The sequence below is a fragment of the Microcaecilia unicolor genome, chromosome 8, assembly GCF_901765095.1.
Source record: "Microcaecilia unicolor chromosome 8, aMicUni1.1, whole genome shotgun sequence".
NCBI classification, from domain to species: Eukaryota; Metazoa; Chordata; class Amphibia; order Gymnophiona; family Siphonopidae; genus Microcaecilia; species Microcaecilia unicolor.
Genome location: NC_044038.1, coordinates 21827735 through 21844958, shown reverse-complemented (window position 1 = coordinate 21844958; position 17224 = coordinate 21827735). Strand labels below are relative to the sequence as shown.

The 17224-nt window shown below is 42.8% G+C and overlaps 1 protein-coding gene across 3 annotated transcripts in view; it reads left to right on the top strand.

The window, feature by feature from the left end:
- The window catches only part of UNKL (unk like zinc finger), a 145784-nt gene that overhangs the window by 58925 nt on the left and 69635 nt on the right, over positions 1-17224 (top strand). For 2 of the 3 annotated variants that reach the window (XM_030213076.1, XM_030213077.1), the window contains exons 6-8: positions 2782-2899; positions 9293-9377; positions 12440-12571. In XM_030213076.1, coding sequence (XP_030068936.1) covers positions 2782-2899; positions 9293-9377; positions 12440-12571 — 335 coding nt within the window. Of the gene's footprint in view, positions 1-2781; positions 2900-9292; positions 9378-12439; positions 12581-17224 lie in introns of all 3 variants that reach the window. The other variant, XM_030213079.1, reaches the window with a different exon arrangement.

The following is a 17224-nucleotide window of genomic DNA, read 5'->3' as shown; positions in this document are numbered from 1 at the left end:
CAGCACGTAGTTCGACTCTGGAATTCGTTGCTGGAGAATGTGGTTAAGGCAGTTAGCTTAGCAGAGTTTGAGAGGTTTGGACGGCTTCCTGAAGGAAAAGGCCATAGGATGTTATTAAAGGAACGTAGGGAAAAATCCACTATTCCTGGGACAGGATGTTGTCGGGTGATTGTGACCTGGATGGGCCACTGTCGGAAACAGAGTGCTGGGCTAGATGGACCTTTTGGTCTGTCCCAGTGTGGCGATGCTTATGTCTTATGCTTCTACTTATTTCAGAGTTTTTGCATGCAGTTTGGCCCTGTTTACTAAAGTGTGCTAGTGTTTTTAGCGTGTGCTAAAAATGAGTGCACACTGTGTAGACGCCCGTAGGAATATGGTGTGTGCTAAAACCACTAACGCACCGAACAGGGCCCTTAGTGTTTGGAAATAAAACACAGCAGCCTGATTTGCTTTTGGTTTCATGGAACTAATATCAAATGCTTTGGTGTAAAGGATTTTGTTCTGTAAAATTCTGATATCTGAAATAAAGCAGAATATTTAAATGCGGGTGGCAGGGCAATGAGTTAGCTGCAAAAAGGGATTTTGAGGATCTTCTGGGAGATGGGAAGAAATGAGTTAAAAGGAATAAAACTGGCAAGAGGATGATGAGGATAAGCATAAAGCAACTTTTTATTATGGAGTTTTTACTGTGATATTTATTTTTTCTTGAAGCCAGGTGAGCAATTTGTTTTTTTGTTTTTGTTTTTTAATGTTAGGGAAATTCTAGCCTGTAGCTTTCAGGGTAGCTCTGTTCTTTCTTGCTGCCTGAGACTTCTTTTAGGTATGTTTAGTCACTTTTTTCTCTGTACTCAGCTTGTTTCGATAAAGTTGGCACAAGGCACAGAGGGAGAAGTCCAGCAAATTAACATAAAGGTGATTTTGGAGTGTTTTAATTGCTGTGGTCACTAGGGTGCAGTCCTAACATAACACCAGCCACTCCTCCTAATTACTGACTTGAACCTTTCTACCATGTCCGTTGCCCCCACAAATGATTAATACAAAGGTGAATTGACAATTGGTTTTAGGTAATTTAATATATGGTTACATGTGAGTATGCAAATGTTTTTGCTTTACTTTCTATGGTTTGTGATGTAATTGGTTTATTATATAACTTTTCAATAAAAGTTTTAGAGTAACAAAGTTGAATCAACATTGCCTGTACTGATTGAGCCTTTTTGGAAACGTCTGTCATGTGAAATTTTCTCCATTGGGTTTAGAACATGCTGTTCGCATGTGTATGCTGTGTGTTGAAGCTGCTGATCCCTTTTCAGTTCAGTTTCAGTTGAGAGAAGTGCAGATTGCAGGGTGGTAGTATAAGCTCGGTTCCCTGATTATATTACGGAAAAGCAGGAGGAGGAAAATCTCTCTTCCTTTTGTGCAGTGCATGCATTCCATGTTATTTTAACTCTACAGTGCTTTGTATAAATCTGTTGTATAGCTGTGCATTATAGTTTTGAAAAGATCTAATTGCAGGAGTGGATATTTGGATTGCAAAAAATGTGAGCTTTCCATATTTGTACCAGTTTTGCTGCATAGTTGCTTAGGTGATGTTAAAAAAAAAAAAAGTACATTTCCTTATCCTACTAGACCACCCCAGACTGATGCCAGAAGATGAGAAGAGAAATTTGAACTGTTTCAGTGATGTCACCAGTATAGGGAGTAGTGCAGCCTGGAACTTCTCGGTATTTCTCTGCCTCCAGTAGATGCTGCAGGATGGACTGATGCAGTAGGATTTTCTCCTCAGGATGCAGTCGAGGTTGAATTTTGGCGAGTCTGATTCCGAAGGTCTTGTAGGTCATTTTGGCGGCAGAGACCGTTTGGCTGACAGCAACTGTAAATTGCTCTTGCCCCGGTTAGGCCACCAGTGCGCCTAAAATATGGGGGGGGGCTGACTGATGCATGGTGGCAGGGGGGAGGAAGGTTTGTGGGAGGGGCCTAGCCAGTTTCATTTTGGGCTTCTGTTTATTCTGAAACTGAGCAGCCAATTTGTCACCGTTTCGGTCAGGCTTTAGTTGCAAGCATATTTGATTAGAGCTCAGAGTTGATGTCCAGACCAGGAGCATGCCTTTTGGAAGAGCAGTTTTGGGAGGGGGTCTTGTTTTCTTCCTGCTCTAAGCAATAAAGCTTTGCATCCTGTCATTCTGGACTGGTCTATCAGGACAGTAAGGAAGGTGAAACTTACTCTTATCATAGTGGTTAGTGCAGTGGACTTTGATCATGGGGAGCTGAGTTCGATTCCCACTGCAGCTCCTTGTGACTCTGGGCAAGTCACTTAACCCTTCATTGCCCCTGGTACAAAATAAGTACCTGAATATATGTAAACCACTTTGAATGTAGTTGCAAAAACCTCAGACTATATATCAGGTCCCATTTCCCTTTCCCCCCTTTCCCTTATTTAATTAATTTCCTTTACTTGAGTCCTGCTAGACCAATCTAGAATCCTCCTGGGAAGACAATGGAATTAAAGAGACCTTAGGATTTTGGGGGTCTGCAGAAGGTTTCCCAGTGGATGGTGAGATATTATGTATATAGGTTTCTTTGGTGTCTTGTTAGCTTGCTTATTAGCATACTGAGATGTTCACGATTGCAGTACTCCCTATATTGGTGATGTCACTGAAACAGTTCAGATTCTCTGGCTTCATCTGCTGATAGGGTGATATAACCCACCAGTTTGGACTAGCAGGAATCAAGGAAAAGAAATTTATCAGTTAAGAATAAATTTCACCTTTTTATTTTTAACAGGTCTACACCATGCCCCAGTGTTAAACATGGAGATGAATGGGGTGAGCCCTCGAAGTGCGACAGTGGAGATAGTTGTCAGTACTGCCATTCTCGCACCGAACAACAGTTCCACCCAGAGGTAGAGATTCTTTTGTTTGTTCTGCGTCTACAGTGTATCATGCTGTGGCAGGATTTTCGTTTTATTTTTCTTGTTATCCATCGTACTTATAGCATATAAATGCATTCTAAATACTTGATTTATCAAGGGCCCATAAGGATTATAGCATTTGTGTTGATCATCTGAAATCCTGCTGAAGAAAAATGAACCCAAAATGTAGCATTTAATTGTTGGTATTTTATTTAGGTCTGTCTAGTCAGCTGCTTCTATGGAGAGCACTTGAGGCAATTAACAATTAATAAAATACTATATAACCTATGCTGTTACATGATAAAATACATAAACATAAAAGTGGGGAAAATGTGGAACACGCCTCATGGAATTCTTTTCCTTTGGGTGTGTATATGCATGCACAAGTATTTGTGTCTGTGTTACCTCTGTGTGTGTCTGTGCTGTCTTACAGTTAGTGTCTGACCTGAAGGGGCGAGGAGAGGGGCAGTTAGATTGCAGCAGTATCCAAACATTCTTTTGGTTTGGAAACAATAATAGTAATAATAATAAAAATGCAATAATAATATAACCAGCCATTAGATTTTGCTGTCAACAGAATTCAAGGGATGGATTTTCCAGTTTAATTACAGGGTGTCACTATCCCAAAGCAACAGGTATTGCTGTGTTACTTCACCATTAGGGGGCTGTACGTAATTTTATAAATTACATGGCTCAGTTACTAGGTTTTCATGATGGAAAATGAAATATACAACTGATTGCCAAGAGTTAGCCCAGCAGGGAATGGGTATAAGCAGGGGGGCGATCAGTGGGGAAAGGATGTAGAACGTACCTCAGAGAATAATTTCCAATCCCTCTTTGTGTGTGTGAGGATTTTTTTTAACTTTTTACTTTATGTGCAATGTATACAGTCAAAACAAATCAACTTTTGGAACAAAACATCAAATCAAAAACATAGAATATAAAACTCCTTCAACCATCCAGTGTTTAGTATTAGAGCAATAGAGGCATTATAACAACTCTAAGAAAAGAATCGTTAAACATTATACCGGTCAAACATATTTTTACATTGTATTTTCATATTACCTTTATAACCCCAAATAACCTTATAAAGAGAAACATATTTCCCCACTCACATTCACTCCAAATGACCCAACCATCCGACACTCACTCTCCCTATCTCCCACCCCAGATGAATACATTGAATAGTAGAATGCAGATTTGACGCTATTGACTGATCATAACACAATAGAGTCTCTTGGAAGTTTATTTTCTATAAAGCCACATAATGTGGTTTGTTTCCCTTCATTTTGTCCTTGTAGGTCGCAATCTCAAACCTAGCCAAATCTCTTATACATTGCTCCCACCTCTGAACCATAGGCTCGTTTTCAGAGGCCGAAGAACATAAGATCGTCTTTTTTTAATTAGCAAGATGGGCATTATATATAACTTGTCTCTTTGTCGTTGAACTATGTTGTTCCAGAAGTGTTTGCTGTTCCCCCAGAAGAAGACCATAGTCCCACTCAGTCTGCTGCTGGAGCACATACTCCACCACTGCTAATGTCTTGCTCCTTATAAAAAGGGGGGGGGAGGGGATTTGATATACTGCCTTTCTGTGGTTACAATTTATGGTTATATACATTGGGTGCGTATAAGTTGCAGGATAAAAATTTTATACGCAGAAGATAAAACAAGGAGGCAGACCTCGTAGAAAACATACATTTGTTTATTTGAATTCCTGGGAGCCTTTAATTAAGACCAAATTTTCTACAAGGTCTGTCACCTTGTTTTATCTTCCATGTTGGATTTGGTGGACCGCTTACCTTGCTTCTCACACCTAAAAATGTTACGTGCTACAACTCAACCCAGCAAAAGAAGGTAGCAGCCGTTCTTATCCTGAATGTTACAAATCAATATAGACTCGCCCAGAGGCAGTTGCGACCCAGTCGGTGGGAGGAGGAAGCTAGTCTAGAGTGCAGGCGGACCTGAGCTGTGCTGGGGGTAGGCCCTCAAAGTGACTGCAGGGTAGCCCCAGGCGGGTGGCTAGGCGTTCCATGACAGTCATATAATCAATTTGTAATAAATTTGCAAGTTATCGTAACTAAGGGCCAGATGAGGGTTTTCAGTTTTTGTATATTGAAAGATGTAATTAGTTCTTCTGGCCCTAAATATTTTTCTTATTGTGGTGTCTTAATATAAAGATGAAGAACAGCCGCTCCCCTCCCCCCCCCCCCCCCCCCCAAACATATATATCGTATGAAGGTGTTTTATATAAAATAATGAGTGGAGTGGAACAGGCGGATGTGAAGCGTCTGTTCACGCTTTCCAAAAATACTAGGACTAGGGGGCATGCGATGAAACTACAGTGTAGTAAATTTAAAACAAATGGAGAAAATTTTTCTTCACCCAACGTGTAATTAAACTCTGGAATTCGTTGCCGGAGAAAGTGGTGAAGGCGGTTAGCTTAGCAGAGTTTAAAAAGGGGTTGGACGGTTTCCTAAATGACAAGTCCATAAACCGCTACTAAATGGACTTGGGAAAAATCCACAATTCCAGGAATAACATGTATGGAATGTTTGTACGTTTGGGAAGCTTGCCAGGTGCTCTTGGCCTGGATTGGCCGCTGTCGACAGGATGCTGGGCTCGATGGACCCTTGGTCTTTTCCCAGTATGGCATTACTTATGTACTTATATTGCCTTTCTGGAATCATGATGGTAATTGTATTGCTAGACTAGATCAGATATGTGGGTTTATGCCACTCTGCCACAATTTTCTAAGGATATCACTGTTCTGAAGGAATGTTGCAGACAAGACAGTTGCCAGTATTCTCTTTTCAGCAGATGAGAGAGAGAGAATGCATTCAATTATTGATACTGGGAATTTTTGTTCAGACCCCTGTTGTTCTGGTTTGTCAGTACTCAAAGGATCTTCTCCAAGGCCACCTTGTGAAGAGAAGGTGTATGGTGTTTCTACACAATTATCTGATGGGAACCAAATCCAGAGCAGGAGGGCTGGGTGGCCACTTCCAGAGTACTTCAGCTGTTGCCTATCCAATCCATGGATTATCTAGAGGCTTACTTCAATACCAGGGAGAGTTGAACATTCATAACTCAGGAGAGAATTTCCAAATTAAAATCTAGAATTGAGGATTTTATTCAGAGAAATAACAAGATATCCATGGGAACCTTCTTGGAGCTGGCCCCCTGGGTGAGAGCCCATATGTGTCCACTTCAGAAGGTGTTTTAAATTTGTTGGTTGTTCTCCCCCACCCCCCTTCCCGGCCATCTCAGGACTTCTAGATGGATCTCTCTGTCCTGCCTCAGATGAATGGAAAGCCTGACTTGATCATCTGCTCCCACAAATCTCCTGGTGGGAATGGATTTAGAACCACCCGGTTGGGCTGTGCTCACATTAAATGTGGGTTTTCTGGACTGGAAAACTCCTTACTAGGGTCAAAGGTGGCTCTCAGGTTTTGGTCCAAGAGAAAAACTGCAATTCAAAAAAGAGTAGATACAAAAGCTGTCAGTCTGACTGTCATCCATTTCTTGCCCTTAGGGGGACAGTAGTTTGGATAATGCCATGGTGGTGAGTTATGTAAACAGGCAGAAAGTATGCAAAGCATGTTGGGTGGCCCAGAAAGTGAATCTCTTATTCCTGTGGACGGGACAGAACAGAATCTCCACCTTTTGGTGGCTCACGTAGCAGGAGTGGAATTTCCAAACTGAATTCTTCAGTAGAAATACTTTGGACCTCAGAGAATGGGAGCTGAGCTAGGACACCTTTTAAATATGATGAATTTGATGGCAAGCTAGGACTCCGTAGCTCAAAATTTAGAGCCACTGTAGAGAACAGGGATTCAAAGGAATCAATGCATTCATTCAGTTGTAGCCAGAGGACAAACTTCTTTGTCTTCCATGGTTCCTGATAAGCAGGATGCTTAGGAAAATAGAGGATCATCCATTGACCACCATTCTCACTCTAGACTGACCAAGGAGACAGTGGTATGCAGATCTATTGAGCTTAAAGATGATGTGCTTGTTTTTCCCCCCATCAGTCATGGATTGCTTTAAGGTCTGATTTCAGATGTCTTACAGCTTGGCTCTTGAATGGTTTAGACTAGCTAGCAGAAGGGTATTCTTTGTGAATTCTAGCCTTCTATAAAATTACAAGTCCTCAACCTGCTCTTAGATTTGGGTTTGATTACTTTGATTCTTGCAAGGATGCTGTGGTCTTGCCTTGTTGGACAGACATTCTGGCTATTTTAAACCTTCTTGGCTCTTCAGTCCCTTGAAGGACCAGGTTGCTGCTATTTCTTGTTATGGGGTCAGATCCAGAGGTCCTCGATGGCATCTCACCCAGATGGGTCGATTTCCTTTCTTTGGGGTTATGTTTCTCCAGTGGAATCTTAATTTGGTTCTCTGTACCCTACTACTACTACTACTATTTAGCATTTCTATAGCGCTACAAATCGTACGCAGCGCTTCACAAACATAGAAGAAAGACAGTCCCTGCTCAAAGAGCTTACAATCTAATAGACAAAAATAAAGCAAGCAAATCAATTAATGTGGGGGAGTGGTTACAAGTCAAAAGCAATGTTAAAGAGGTGGGCTTTCAATCTAGATTTAAAAATGGTCAAGGATGGGGCAGTAACATTCCAGTAAGATGTATAAATAAAAAACTTAAAGCAAGACGGTCAATATATTGTATATGGATTTTCAGAAGGCACTTGGCAACATGAAAGACTCCTCGGGAAAATTTATGATGAAGCCACAACTTAAGTACTGCAAGCAGTTCTGGGTAGCTGCACCTCAAAACAGCAGAATGATGAGAAAAACAATTATAGGGCTGATCAGTCCTCTTATAAAAAGAAAGGCTCAACTGGTTAGGAGAAGAAACAAGTGACAGCTGATACCAACAGAGGTCTATAAAATTCTGTATGGTGTGAACAAGTTATTTATACTATCAAACAGTACTAAGACTAGAAGATGCTCCAATGAAACTATCCAGCAGTATATTTAGGAAATCATGTTTTGAGCCAACATGCAAACTCCAGAATTAATTCTGCTAGAAATGTGGTCAAGACTTATAGAATAGCTGAGTTAAGACCACCACAAAAAGGGCTGTTGAGTCCTTCCTTCAATCTACTTAGGCAGTCGTCTTTTAAAGGATATTTTCCTCAAAGCAATCTCCTTGTTAGCCATTGTTCCACTAGGTGCTATTTTGGAACTTCGGGTCTTATCTAGTAGGAATCGCTACCTAGTGTTTTCTCATGTGTCTTGTCACATTCACCCAGTGCTGTTTTTTCTTTCTTTCACTTGAAGCAGATATGATTCACTTCAAATTTTTTTTTCTCTCAGGAGGCTTGTTGGGTGGGTGGAGGAGAGGGATGAGGGGGGAAAGAGTTCTCCACCTTTTGGATGTTCAATGAATATTCCTCCAGTATCTGAAAGTAGCTAATTCTTTTAGGAAGATTGACATACCATTTGTGTTCAATAGTTCATAGAAGGGAGAAATAGCTTTCAAATCTTCGTTAGGCTACAGCATATTTGTTGAAGGGTCTTCAGACCTCATTGGCCCTGCAGGCATATTTGACGGGAGCTGAGGTGGCCCGGATGGAACTCAAGTTGGTTTTTCCAGAGAGGATGTATGCAAGAAGGCATTTTGGTCTTGTATTCTTCAGCAAACGTTAGATTAGATGTGTGTGTAGCCCAAGGAAGAGGCCGCCTTTAGGGTAGGCGTTTTTCTTCCACCCTTATTATTCAGGGCTTGGATACTTAACCAAACGTTTGGCCTGGCCTAGCAGGATGATATGGAAAGAGAAATTTAACCTGTTAACTTTGAGTCCTGCTAGACCCATTTAGAATCCTCCTATGAAGTCTAGGGCTGTGCTCCACTGTGGGTCCTTTCAGCCTGTTCTGCATACTGTTTGTAGGTTCATTTTAGGAGATAATGGGAGATTCTCCAGTTCTTTCACCTTATCTGTTCTCGCTGTTCCCATTCCCTCTGGTAGAACTTTAGGAGTAGTGGCTGATAGTTTTGTATTTACAGTTCAGAGTTTCAAGTTTCATTTACTTCATTTTATTGTTTTGACAAAAGTTACTGGCAAATGTCTCATCTGTATTACCATTTTAGTACAGTGATGCCATTGGGACGTTCTTACTCTCTATGCCATCCTGCCTGTACATGGAGACAAAACACAAATATCTGGACTAATCTAGCAGGTTTCAAGCAAAGAAATGTGAGAGAGAATTATATTTCTTCTTTTTGGTTTGCTTTTTACACACCTGCCTCATTTCAGGGAATGGTTTTTAGTCTCCACTGGTAGTCAGAAGTAATATCTGGTAAAACAATCTTTGTAAAGTGTTTAAATGTGCTAAATTAGACTTGCATTTTATGTCTCGTAGATCTATAAGTCTACAAAATGCAATGATATGCGACAAACAGGTTACTGTCCCCGTGGCCCATTTTGTGCTTTTGCACATGTTGAACGTAAGTATCAAAAAAGGTGCAATTTTCTGAAGAATTGATATATTATTTAATATTTTGACTTAAAATACGTGAGTCTATGGTTCTCTTCCTGTTAACTTAAAATTCATCTTCTATTGTGATCATTTCAGCTATGTACTCTGGAAAAGCAGTGTGGCACTTGCTGTCACTGCTGTGTGTCAAGCTTATCTAACTGGTTATAGTAAGTTCTTTATTTTGTGGTGTATTGTATTAATGTGCTACATTAATTTGTACATCTACAGTTTTGGTTGAAAAAGGACAGACTGTTTCTTGGCTTAAGTATACAGCTATTGTTGCCAAATTGTATGCAGGTTTTCTATTTTTATTGTTTTGGTCTGGTAATTTTATCCTCATTAGGAATTGCAGCTGAATCAAAAACTGCCCTTCCTGGGCCTGTAGTGCCATGAAATTATTCACAGCTGTTCAGGATTTTCCTCCTCCCCTTTTTTTTTTATTTTTAAACATTTAAATGAGGTTTAATCTCCCCTTACGCCCCTACCCGTAACCTCCGATCACAAGACAAATCCCTCCTCTCAGTACCCTTCTCCACCACCGCCAACTCCAGGCTCCGCCCTTTCTGCCTCACCCTATGCCTGGAATAAACTCCCCGAGCCCATACGCCAAGCCCCCTCCCTACCCATCTTCAAATCCGTACTCAAAGCCCACCTCTTCAATGTCGCCTTTGGCACCTAACCATTGTACCTCTACCCAAGAAATCTAGACTGTTCCAATTTTTGATTGTCTGCACTCCTTGTCCTTTTGTCCTTCTTGTCCTTTAGATTGTAAGCTCCTTTGAGCAGGGACTGTCCTTCTTTGTTTTTGTACAGCGCTGCGTAACCCTGGTAGCGCTCTAGAAATGTTAAATAGTAGTAGTAGTAATATCCAGAAAACCACATCATAATAATATGCAAATAACAAAACACAAGAAGATAAGCCTCAGTGTTGACTAATACCTCACAAAGTTTTGTTTTTTAGACTCCTCCAGCCCCGTATCCAGAAAACTATCCTTAACATCTATCCCCACCCTCACTCTCAAACCCAGCCCCCCTCCCCAGTGGTTAGAATGTGACCATGTTAAGATAGTTGAAAGTTTTTTTTCAAGGGACCCCGGACTTTCCACTATCTGGACATGCATTTACACATGTTCTGTTTTATTTTCTTTTTAAACCCCTTCCTCCCACCCTCTCTTTTGCCTTTGTGCAGTCATCTGACTCTGCTCTTCAGCAACGCCAGAGACTCTCTCCTGTCAGTCTGACAGCTGGCCCAGTTATGCATGATATTAAAAATATGTGCTAGGTTGGAAGGGGGGAGGAAGATTTGGATTTATAATAGGTAATGGGTAGGTGATCTCAACAAAGGGGGTGGAAAGGGGGGGTCGGGTGGGGGGGGGGGGAAGTAATGTTACAGCACTGAGGGTGTATTTACTACAATGATAGCTTTAGAAAGCTAGTTGCTGCAAGGTGTGTTTTGGATTCAGGGCAAGGGAAGGGGGGAAGTAAATGTTAAAAAGCATTGATGGTGTATTAAGTATCTTGCAATTATTCAGCATGTTCTGTTTTTCAATGAGTGTATTGTGGATTGTTAATGTTCTGGAACCATCAATAAAAATTGTTAAAAGTAAAAAAAAATGTGCTAGGTTGGCCAGCTCATATTTGATATATTGGAAGGCTCTCCCTTGTATAGTTGTAAGTGCTTTGGTTGAAATCTCTTAAAACTTTCCTTATTAGTTTATACCCACAGTAAACATTGTTTGTTTTTCCAGTTTGGATTGCATTTGACTTCTATAAAGTAATTTTATAGAGCTTTTCCAGCATGTGAAGCCTGTTCAACATACAGAAAAGGTTTTTATTTATTTTTAAATAAAACTGTACGTGTTCGTTAAAGTTGAAAATGGAAAAGAGTGAACCTTTTTTTTGGGGGGGGGGGCAGGATTTGGGTGGAGAGGAGGTAGAGTTGCAATGTAAGTGTATATTTTATAAAATATGTGAGTACACGCCTGGAGTAAACATTCACATCTACATCAGCTTTTTGAAGCAGGTGTATGTTTGTACTTGAGAATTTGTGCAGTGTTGGGGCTACTTATATTCAGTGGCGTAGCTATGTGGGGCCATGGGGGCCTGGGCCCCCATAGATTTGGCCCTGGACCCCTCTGCTGATGCCCATTCAATGCCGCCAACCCTCCCTCGCCGTCGCTGTGGGCTACCTTTTGCTGGCGGGGGACCCCTGCCTTCGCGTGAAGAAGAGGACTTCCTCGTCTGGCGGGGATTGGGGTCCCCCGCCAGCAAAGGTAGCCCACAGTGACGGTGGGGGAGGGTTGGCGGCAGGAGGGGGGGGGTCGAGAGGGTCGTCAAAGTTGACGGAGAGGGGGGGGGGGGTCGATAATGGCGGCGGGGGGGGGGGGGCTAAAATGTGCCCCCTCACCTCGGGCACTGGACCCCCCCCCCCCCCCTCCCGCCGGTCTGGCTGCGCCCCTGCTTATATTGCTTTCATAAAATAGGCTTAAAATGGGAGCCGTTTTGGACTTCACACATAAGAACATACTTTTTGAGCGAGTGAAAAATCGATTCACCTCCACCTGTTCCACACCATGCAGGATTTTGTAGAGCTCAGTCATATACCCCCCCCCCCCCCCCCCCCCCTCAGCCGTCTCTTTTTCAAGTTGAAGAGCCCTCCTAACCTCTTTAGCCTTTCCTGATATGGGAGGAGTTCCATCCTTTTTATCATTTTGGTCGCTCTTCTTTGAAACTTTTCTAGGGTTTTAAATACAGACCCTTAATGGGCTTATTCCTTGCTGAATTTCTTGGGAGATTAATGGTCCTTGGCAGCTGTGTGATAAGAGCCAGAAATTAGATTGCAGCTAGGAATTCCAAAATGCAGTAAGTATTAACCTCTGAAAACGCATTTTAACTTCTAAGAGGTGTAAAAGAGCTGCACACACCTAGGTGTGCCTTTTTTTTTTTTTTTGGACCCATGTAAAATTCTTATTTTGAAACATACGTAGAATTAATTGTGTAACGTATTTGCATATGTGTTTAATTTCATAGGGATTCCCTCAACAGAAGAGGCTGTGAATGTAGTTATGATGCAAACCAGCTGCCATTCAAAACCAAGCCCTCACCTGTACTCGGCAGGAGACAATGAATGGAGCCTTGGAACTAACATTGAACACACTGTGAGTAGCAAGTGTACTTTCCAGGGGTGTAGGGGGGGGGGGGGTGGAATCCCAGTATAACCATACTCTTTCCATTTTAAGACAAATGAATTCAGCCTTTGTGGCATTTTTTTTTTCTTCGAGCTTCCTGTGCAGACAGTTGAAAGGATTTGACTCCCTAGCCTATGACCCCTGCTCTTACATCCATAGGAAAAGACCTCCGTGTTGCTTTTCTTTTATTCAAGAATGGCTTAATTTACAGATTGTTAAGTTTTATTTATTTATTTGTTGCATTTGTATCCAAGTAACAAAAACAAAAGGGGGATCACTCCGCTGGATTATAGAACACATTTTGGCAGCGGCTGTATTGGCTTGCCGGATTTCTACCACAGTGCAACATTGCAGGGTGCTCTTCCCCTGACGAAGCCCTATGTGGCGAAACGGGGCCGTTGGGGAGCCATTGGTTGGAGCAGCAATAAGCTAAGCTAAGTAGCTGTGGTGTTTAATGTTTACTGAATATGTTTGAGAAATTCAGCATTAATAAATATTAAAAGCGCACTAACGAATATTGAGGGAGGAGGTTGGTAGAGGACCAGTGATTACACATTTGTGACCACACGAATATAATCTTAATTGATTAAAAAAGTGTCACTGGTCTGAGGTCCTCTCCCCCTCTGTCATTTATTCACAATCGATATGAAACACCCGCTGTTTTTTGGTTTCATTTGTATCCCACATTTTCCCACCTATTTGCAGGCTCAATGTGGCTTACATTGTTCCGTCATGGCGATCGCCATTCCGGAGTGAGAGCTACAAGTGGTATTACATTAAAGATCATGATAGACATAGTAGGTTTAGCAGTCAAGTATAAAGAGTTCATATTCGGAATAAGAGATAAAGTGGTAGTGCGCTAAAGTTATTCGTGATGGGGTAGGCTTTTTGGTAGTCGAGTGTAGATAGGTTTTATTCAATTCAGGATTGAGTTTCGTTGTCTGGTAGTTAGGATGGATCATTGTGGTATGCCTTGTTGAACAGGCAGTTCTTCAGTGATCTCCGAAAGTTAGTTAGGTCGCGCATTTTTTTCACGGCGAGTGGTCATGCATTCCATAGCTGCATTTTTAAGTTATTCAATGCAGCTGTCCTTTTATGTGACAGATACAAGTGGGATTGCCAGTTTGCAGAAAGCACATCACTGTGTCATGTAGCAGCTTAAAATTTGCTTTGAGGTTGCCCTTTGCATTGTTTCGTATTCACAATTTTTTAAATAAGGGTACGTACATCCATGTTTTTTCCTTTTCTGCTTTTTGCTGCGCAATACTGTAGTAATAAAGAGGGGGACGGTGTCCTTTTCTACCATTCAATTTCAGAGTTTGACTTTTAAAGGAACGATCAGGCTGCCTTGAGTTATCAGGAAGTAATCTAAGGAAGGGCTTTAGGATTAGAATGGCAGCAGATGCTTTGTAGAATAAGGTACATTGTATGGAAGTAACATCGGCAGAATGCTGTGCTGCGGTCTCAGAACAGGAATGTCAAATCCCTTGAGACGAATTGATTGCATGTGGCCAGGATGCAAATCTCTACTAATATACTGCAGCAGTGCATAGAGAAGTATCTTGAAACAGGAGTACTAACTTGATTCCTCAGGATCCAATTTCTTTGTTTCCTAGCTGGATTTCTTCCTGTTAGGTAGCAACAAGAACCTTTCTCATCTACCTGATTACATTTTTATTCGCTTAGCAACTGTTGGGGAATAAAGGTTGTGCACCTTTTTGTATTGTGGTAAATCCACACTGTTAAAGTTTTTTTTTAAACTTTTGCCATGTTCAGGTTTGTTTTGTGATTTCTATGGCTTTCAAAAGCTCTCACATCATGAATGAAGTAAGGCAATAAGATTTTGTCTCTGCACATTTAATTTCGGGTTCTTGATTCAAGAATTGGATATTTGCATGTGCAGAGGGAGCAAGTTTCAGATCCGTGTAATTTCTCACTAGTAGTTTTAGAATTACACTACTATTTGGGAAGGAATATTTGTACATCTTTCTGGCTTTGGTTAGGAGTGGCGTTCCTAGGCTGGCTGACACCCGGGGTGGATCGCCGATGTGCCCCCACCCCGGGTGCAGTTGGATCCCCCCCGGGTGCATTTTTACCTGCTGGGGGGGGGGGGTGCCGTGGGGGGGTGCCGTGCGCCTGTCGGCGCCGAATCCGCTCATTCCCTGCTGCTCCCTTTGCTCGGAACAGGAAGTAACCTGTTCCGCGCAGAGGGAGCAGCAGGGAGGGAACGAGCAGACTCGACCAACCGGCGCGCGGCACCCCCCCCCCCCCAGCGGCGTGCACCCGGGGCGGACCGCCCCCACCGCCTCCCTCTTGGTACGCCACTGTTGGTTAGGAATGGGTAGAAATGAACAAACAACGTCCCGTTCTTTTTTTTGTATCATGACTCTCTCAGGTTATTCTGTGTTCTGCCTCCGTAACTGCCTTATTAGTGTGGGTTTAGCACCTGCTGTATATAAAAAGCACTCTAACAGAGCTTGTAATTATCCTTTAAAAGTGCTGACTGATTGCAGAACATTGTAACTTAGAAGAGGTGGTCCAACTACTATTTCATATATAGAAAAAAAGAAAATGCATCTAAAGAAAATCGGATGGGTTGACAGACTCCCCAGGCAGTTGTTGCACCATGAGCACTGCAGTATATTTGCTGTGCATCCTAATATGGGAGACTATCTGCCCGATATTTAAAACCATTTAACTGGCCAGGAACGTCTCCTGGACGGTTAAATGGCACCTAACCGTCCACCCGGCAGCATTACAGAGGGAGATAGCCGGTTATCTCCAGTTGAATATTGCCAGTTAGCGTTTAGCAGATAGCTGGTTATGTTGCCAGCTAAGTTTGGCGGCTAAATTAGGCTGCCAAAATAGCTGGAATATCTTTGACTGGTTTAAACTTAACTGGCCAGTGTTGAATATTGGCTTGGCTGCTTAAATTTAAAACTGGTCAACCCCCCCCCCCCCCCCCCCCCCACTTGGATATCCAATGCTGGTCACTGGAAATGGTCCGGCATTGAATATTCAGGCTCGCTGCCAACCACAGGAGGCAGCCTGTCTACCTCCCGCAGTCTGAATATTGTCCCCTATAAAATTAAACTTTGGACTGATTAGAGCAGGCCTCGACTTAATTTTTTTGAACCTAAGAACCAGTAGCACCTCTTGCGTCTCCTGTACCCTACCTTAAGGGCAGTCCTATAACTGGGCTCCTGCAAGGGGGCATATGTGCAGGAGGAGAATGGTCGTGTCTCCAACTTATGCACATAACTTATAGAATGCTGTGCATTGCATGGTACACTTAGGTATACCTGTTTGTGCTTGCAATTCACCTGGTGTAAATAGTTATGCCTAAATTTTAGACATGCCAATTTGGGGTTATGCTAGTATCCTATAATGACATCTTGTCGCACAGATGGCGTTATAAAAATGGCATTCAGCATGCGGCATCGGCACGCTTAACTGGAGGGTGGAAAGTTGAAGAATTGCCCCCATGTTCCCAGTGAAGTTCAAGCTTGGGGAAGGGGGGGGGGGGGGGGAAAGGGAGCGAATAACCATTCAAGGTCTGCAGCAGTTCCTTTAGCAACAAATTTACTAAGGCTTTTTTCCTGTTCTGTGTCTATGGGGGAAAATGTTTTTAGTAAATCAAAGTGGCGTAGCTATGGGTGGGCCTGGGCCCACCCATTCTTGCCTCAAGCCTACCCAGTCTAATGTCCCCCAAAGCACCTCATTAGCGGTCCCTCACTTCTCTCTCTCCGTCTCTCTCATGGCAGCTGCCTGTGTCTCTCTCTCAAACCACCCCGCCCCGTCTACCTTTGAGCTGTCGGCAGCGAATCCTGTAAGCAACCTGTGCCTGCCATGCAGGATTCCCTCTACCGTGTCCCCGCCAGTGAAGGAACAGGAAGTGACATCATTGATGGTGGGATGTGGTAGAGGGAATCCTGCAGGGCTGGTTCAGGTTGCTTACTGGAATCTGTTCTGGAATTTTCCTATTACAAAAAAATCGCTGCCAGTGACTGCTTGGAGGTAAACTGGGAACGGAGAGAGGAGCAGATGCCAGGGAGGGGGGAAGATGACGATAGCAGGAGCAGAGGGGAAGTTTTAAAAAAAAAAACCTATGTGTGGGGGTGGGAAGGGCCCACCCAGGTTAACTTGGGGCCCATCTTAAATGTCAGGTCTGGCTACACTCCTGATAAATCAGTTTTTTAGGATGTCACTGCACACTGCTGTGCAGCCTCCCTTTCCGAAGCATGCTGTGATGACAGCCCTTGGACGGATGAAGGAAAGAGGAAGTTGCTTCTTTGCTTTGTGTATCACTGTGGCCTGGGTCCCCACCATTCTTGCTTTCCCTGTCCCTCCATCCCATTCTTTAGCTGCTGTGCTTTGATCTACCCAGCTATCCCTAGGCACCAGTAGGCTTGGTGCATCTCCCAGACTCTGTTTTCCCACCTGTTCCCCCTCACCTCGCTCTCCACTGCTGCTTCTGCATTCCGGTGAAACACTGTTTTCCCAGGTCCCCAATCCACTATTCAGCTGTGTAATTTAGAGCCATATACTGCACCGAGTTTGGGCTGGTTTCACAGTTTGTCTTGCTACTTCAGCACAAAGTCCTTGTAATGCACCGCTTAACATACAG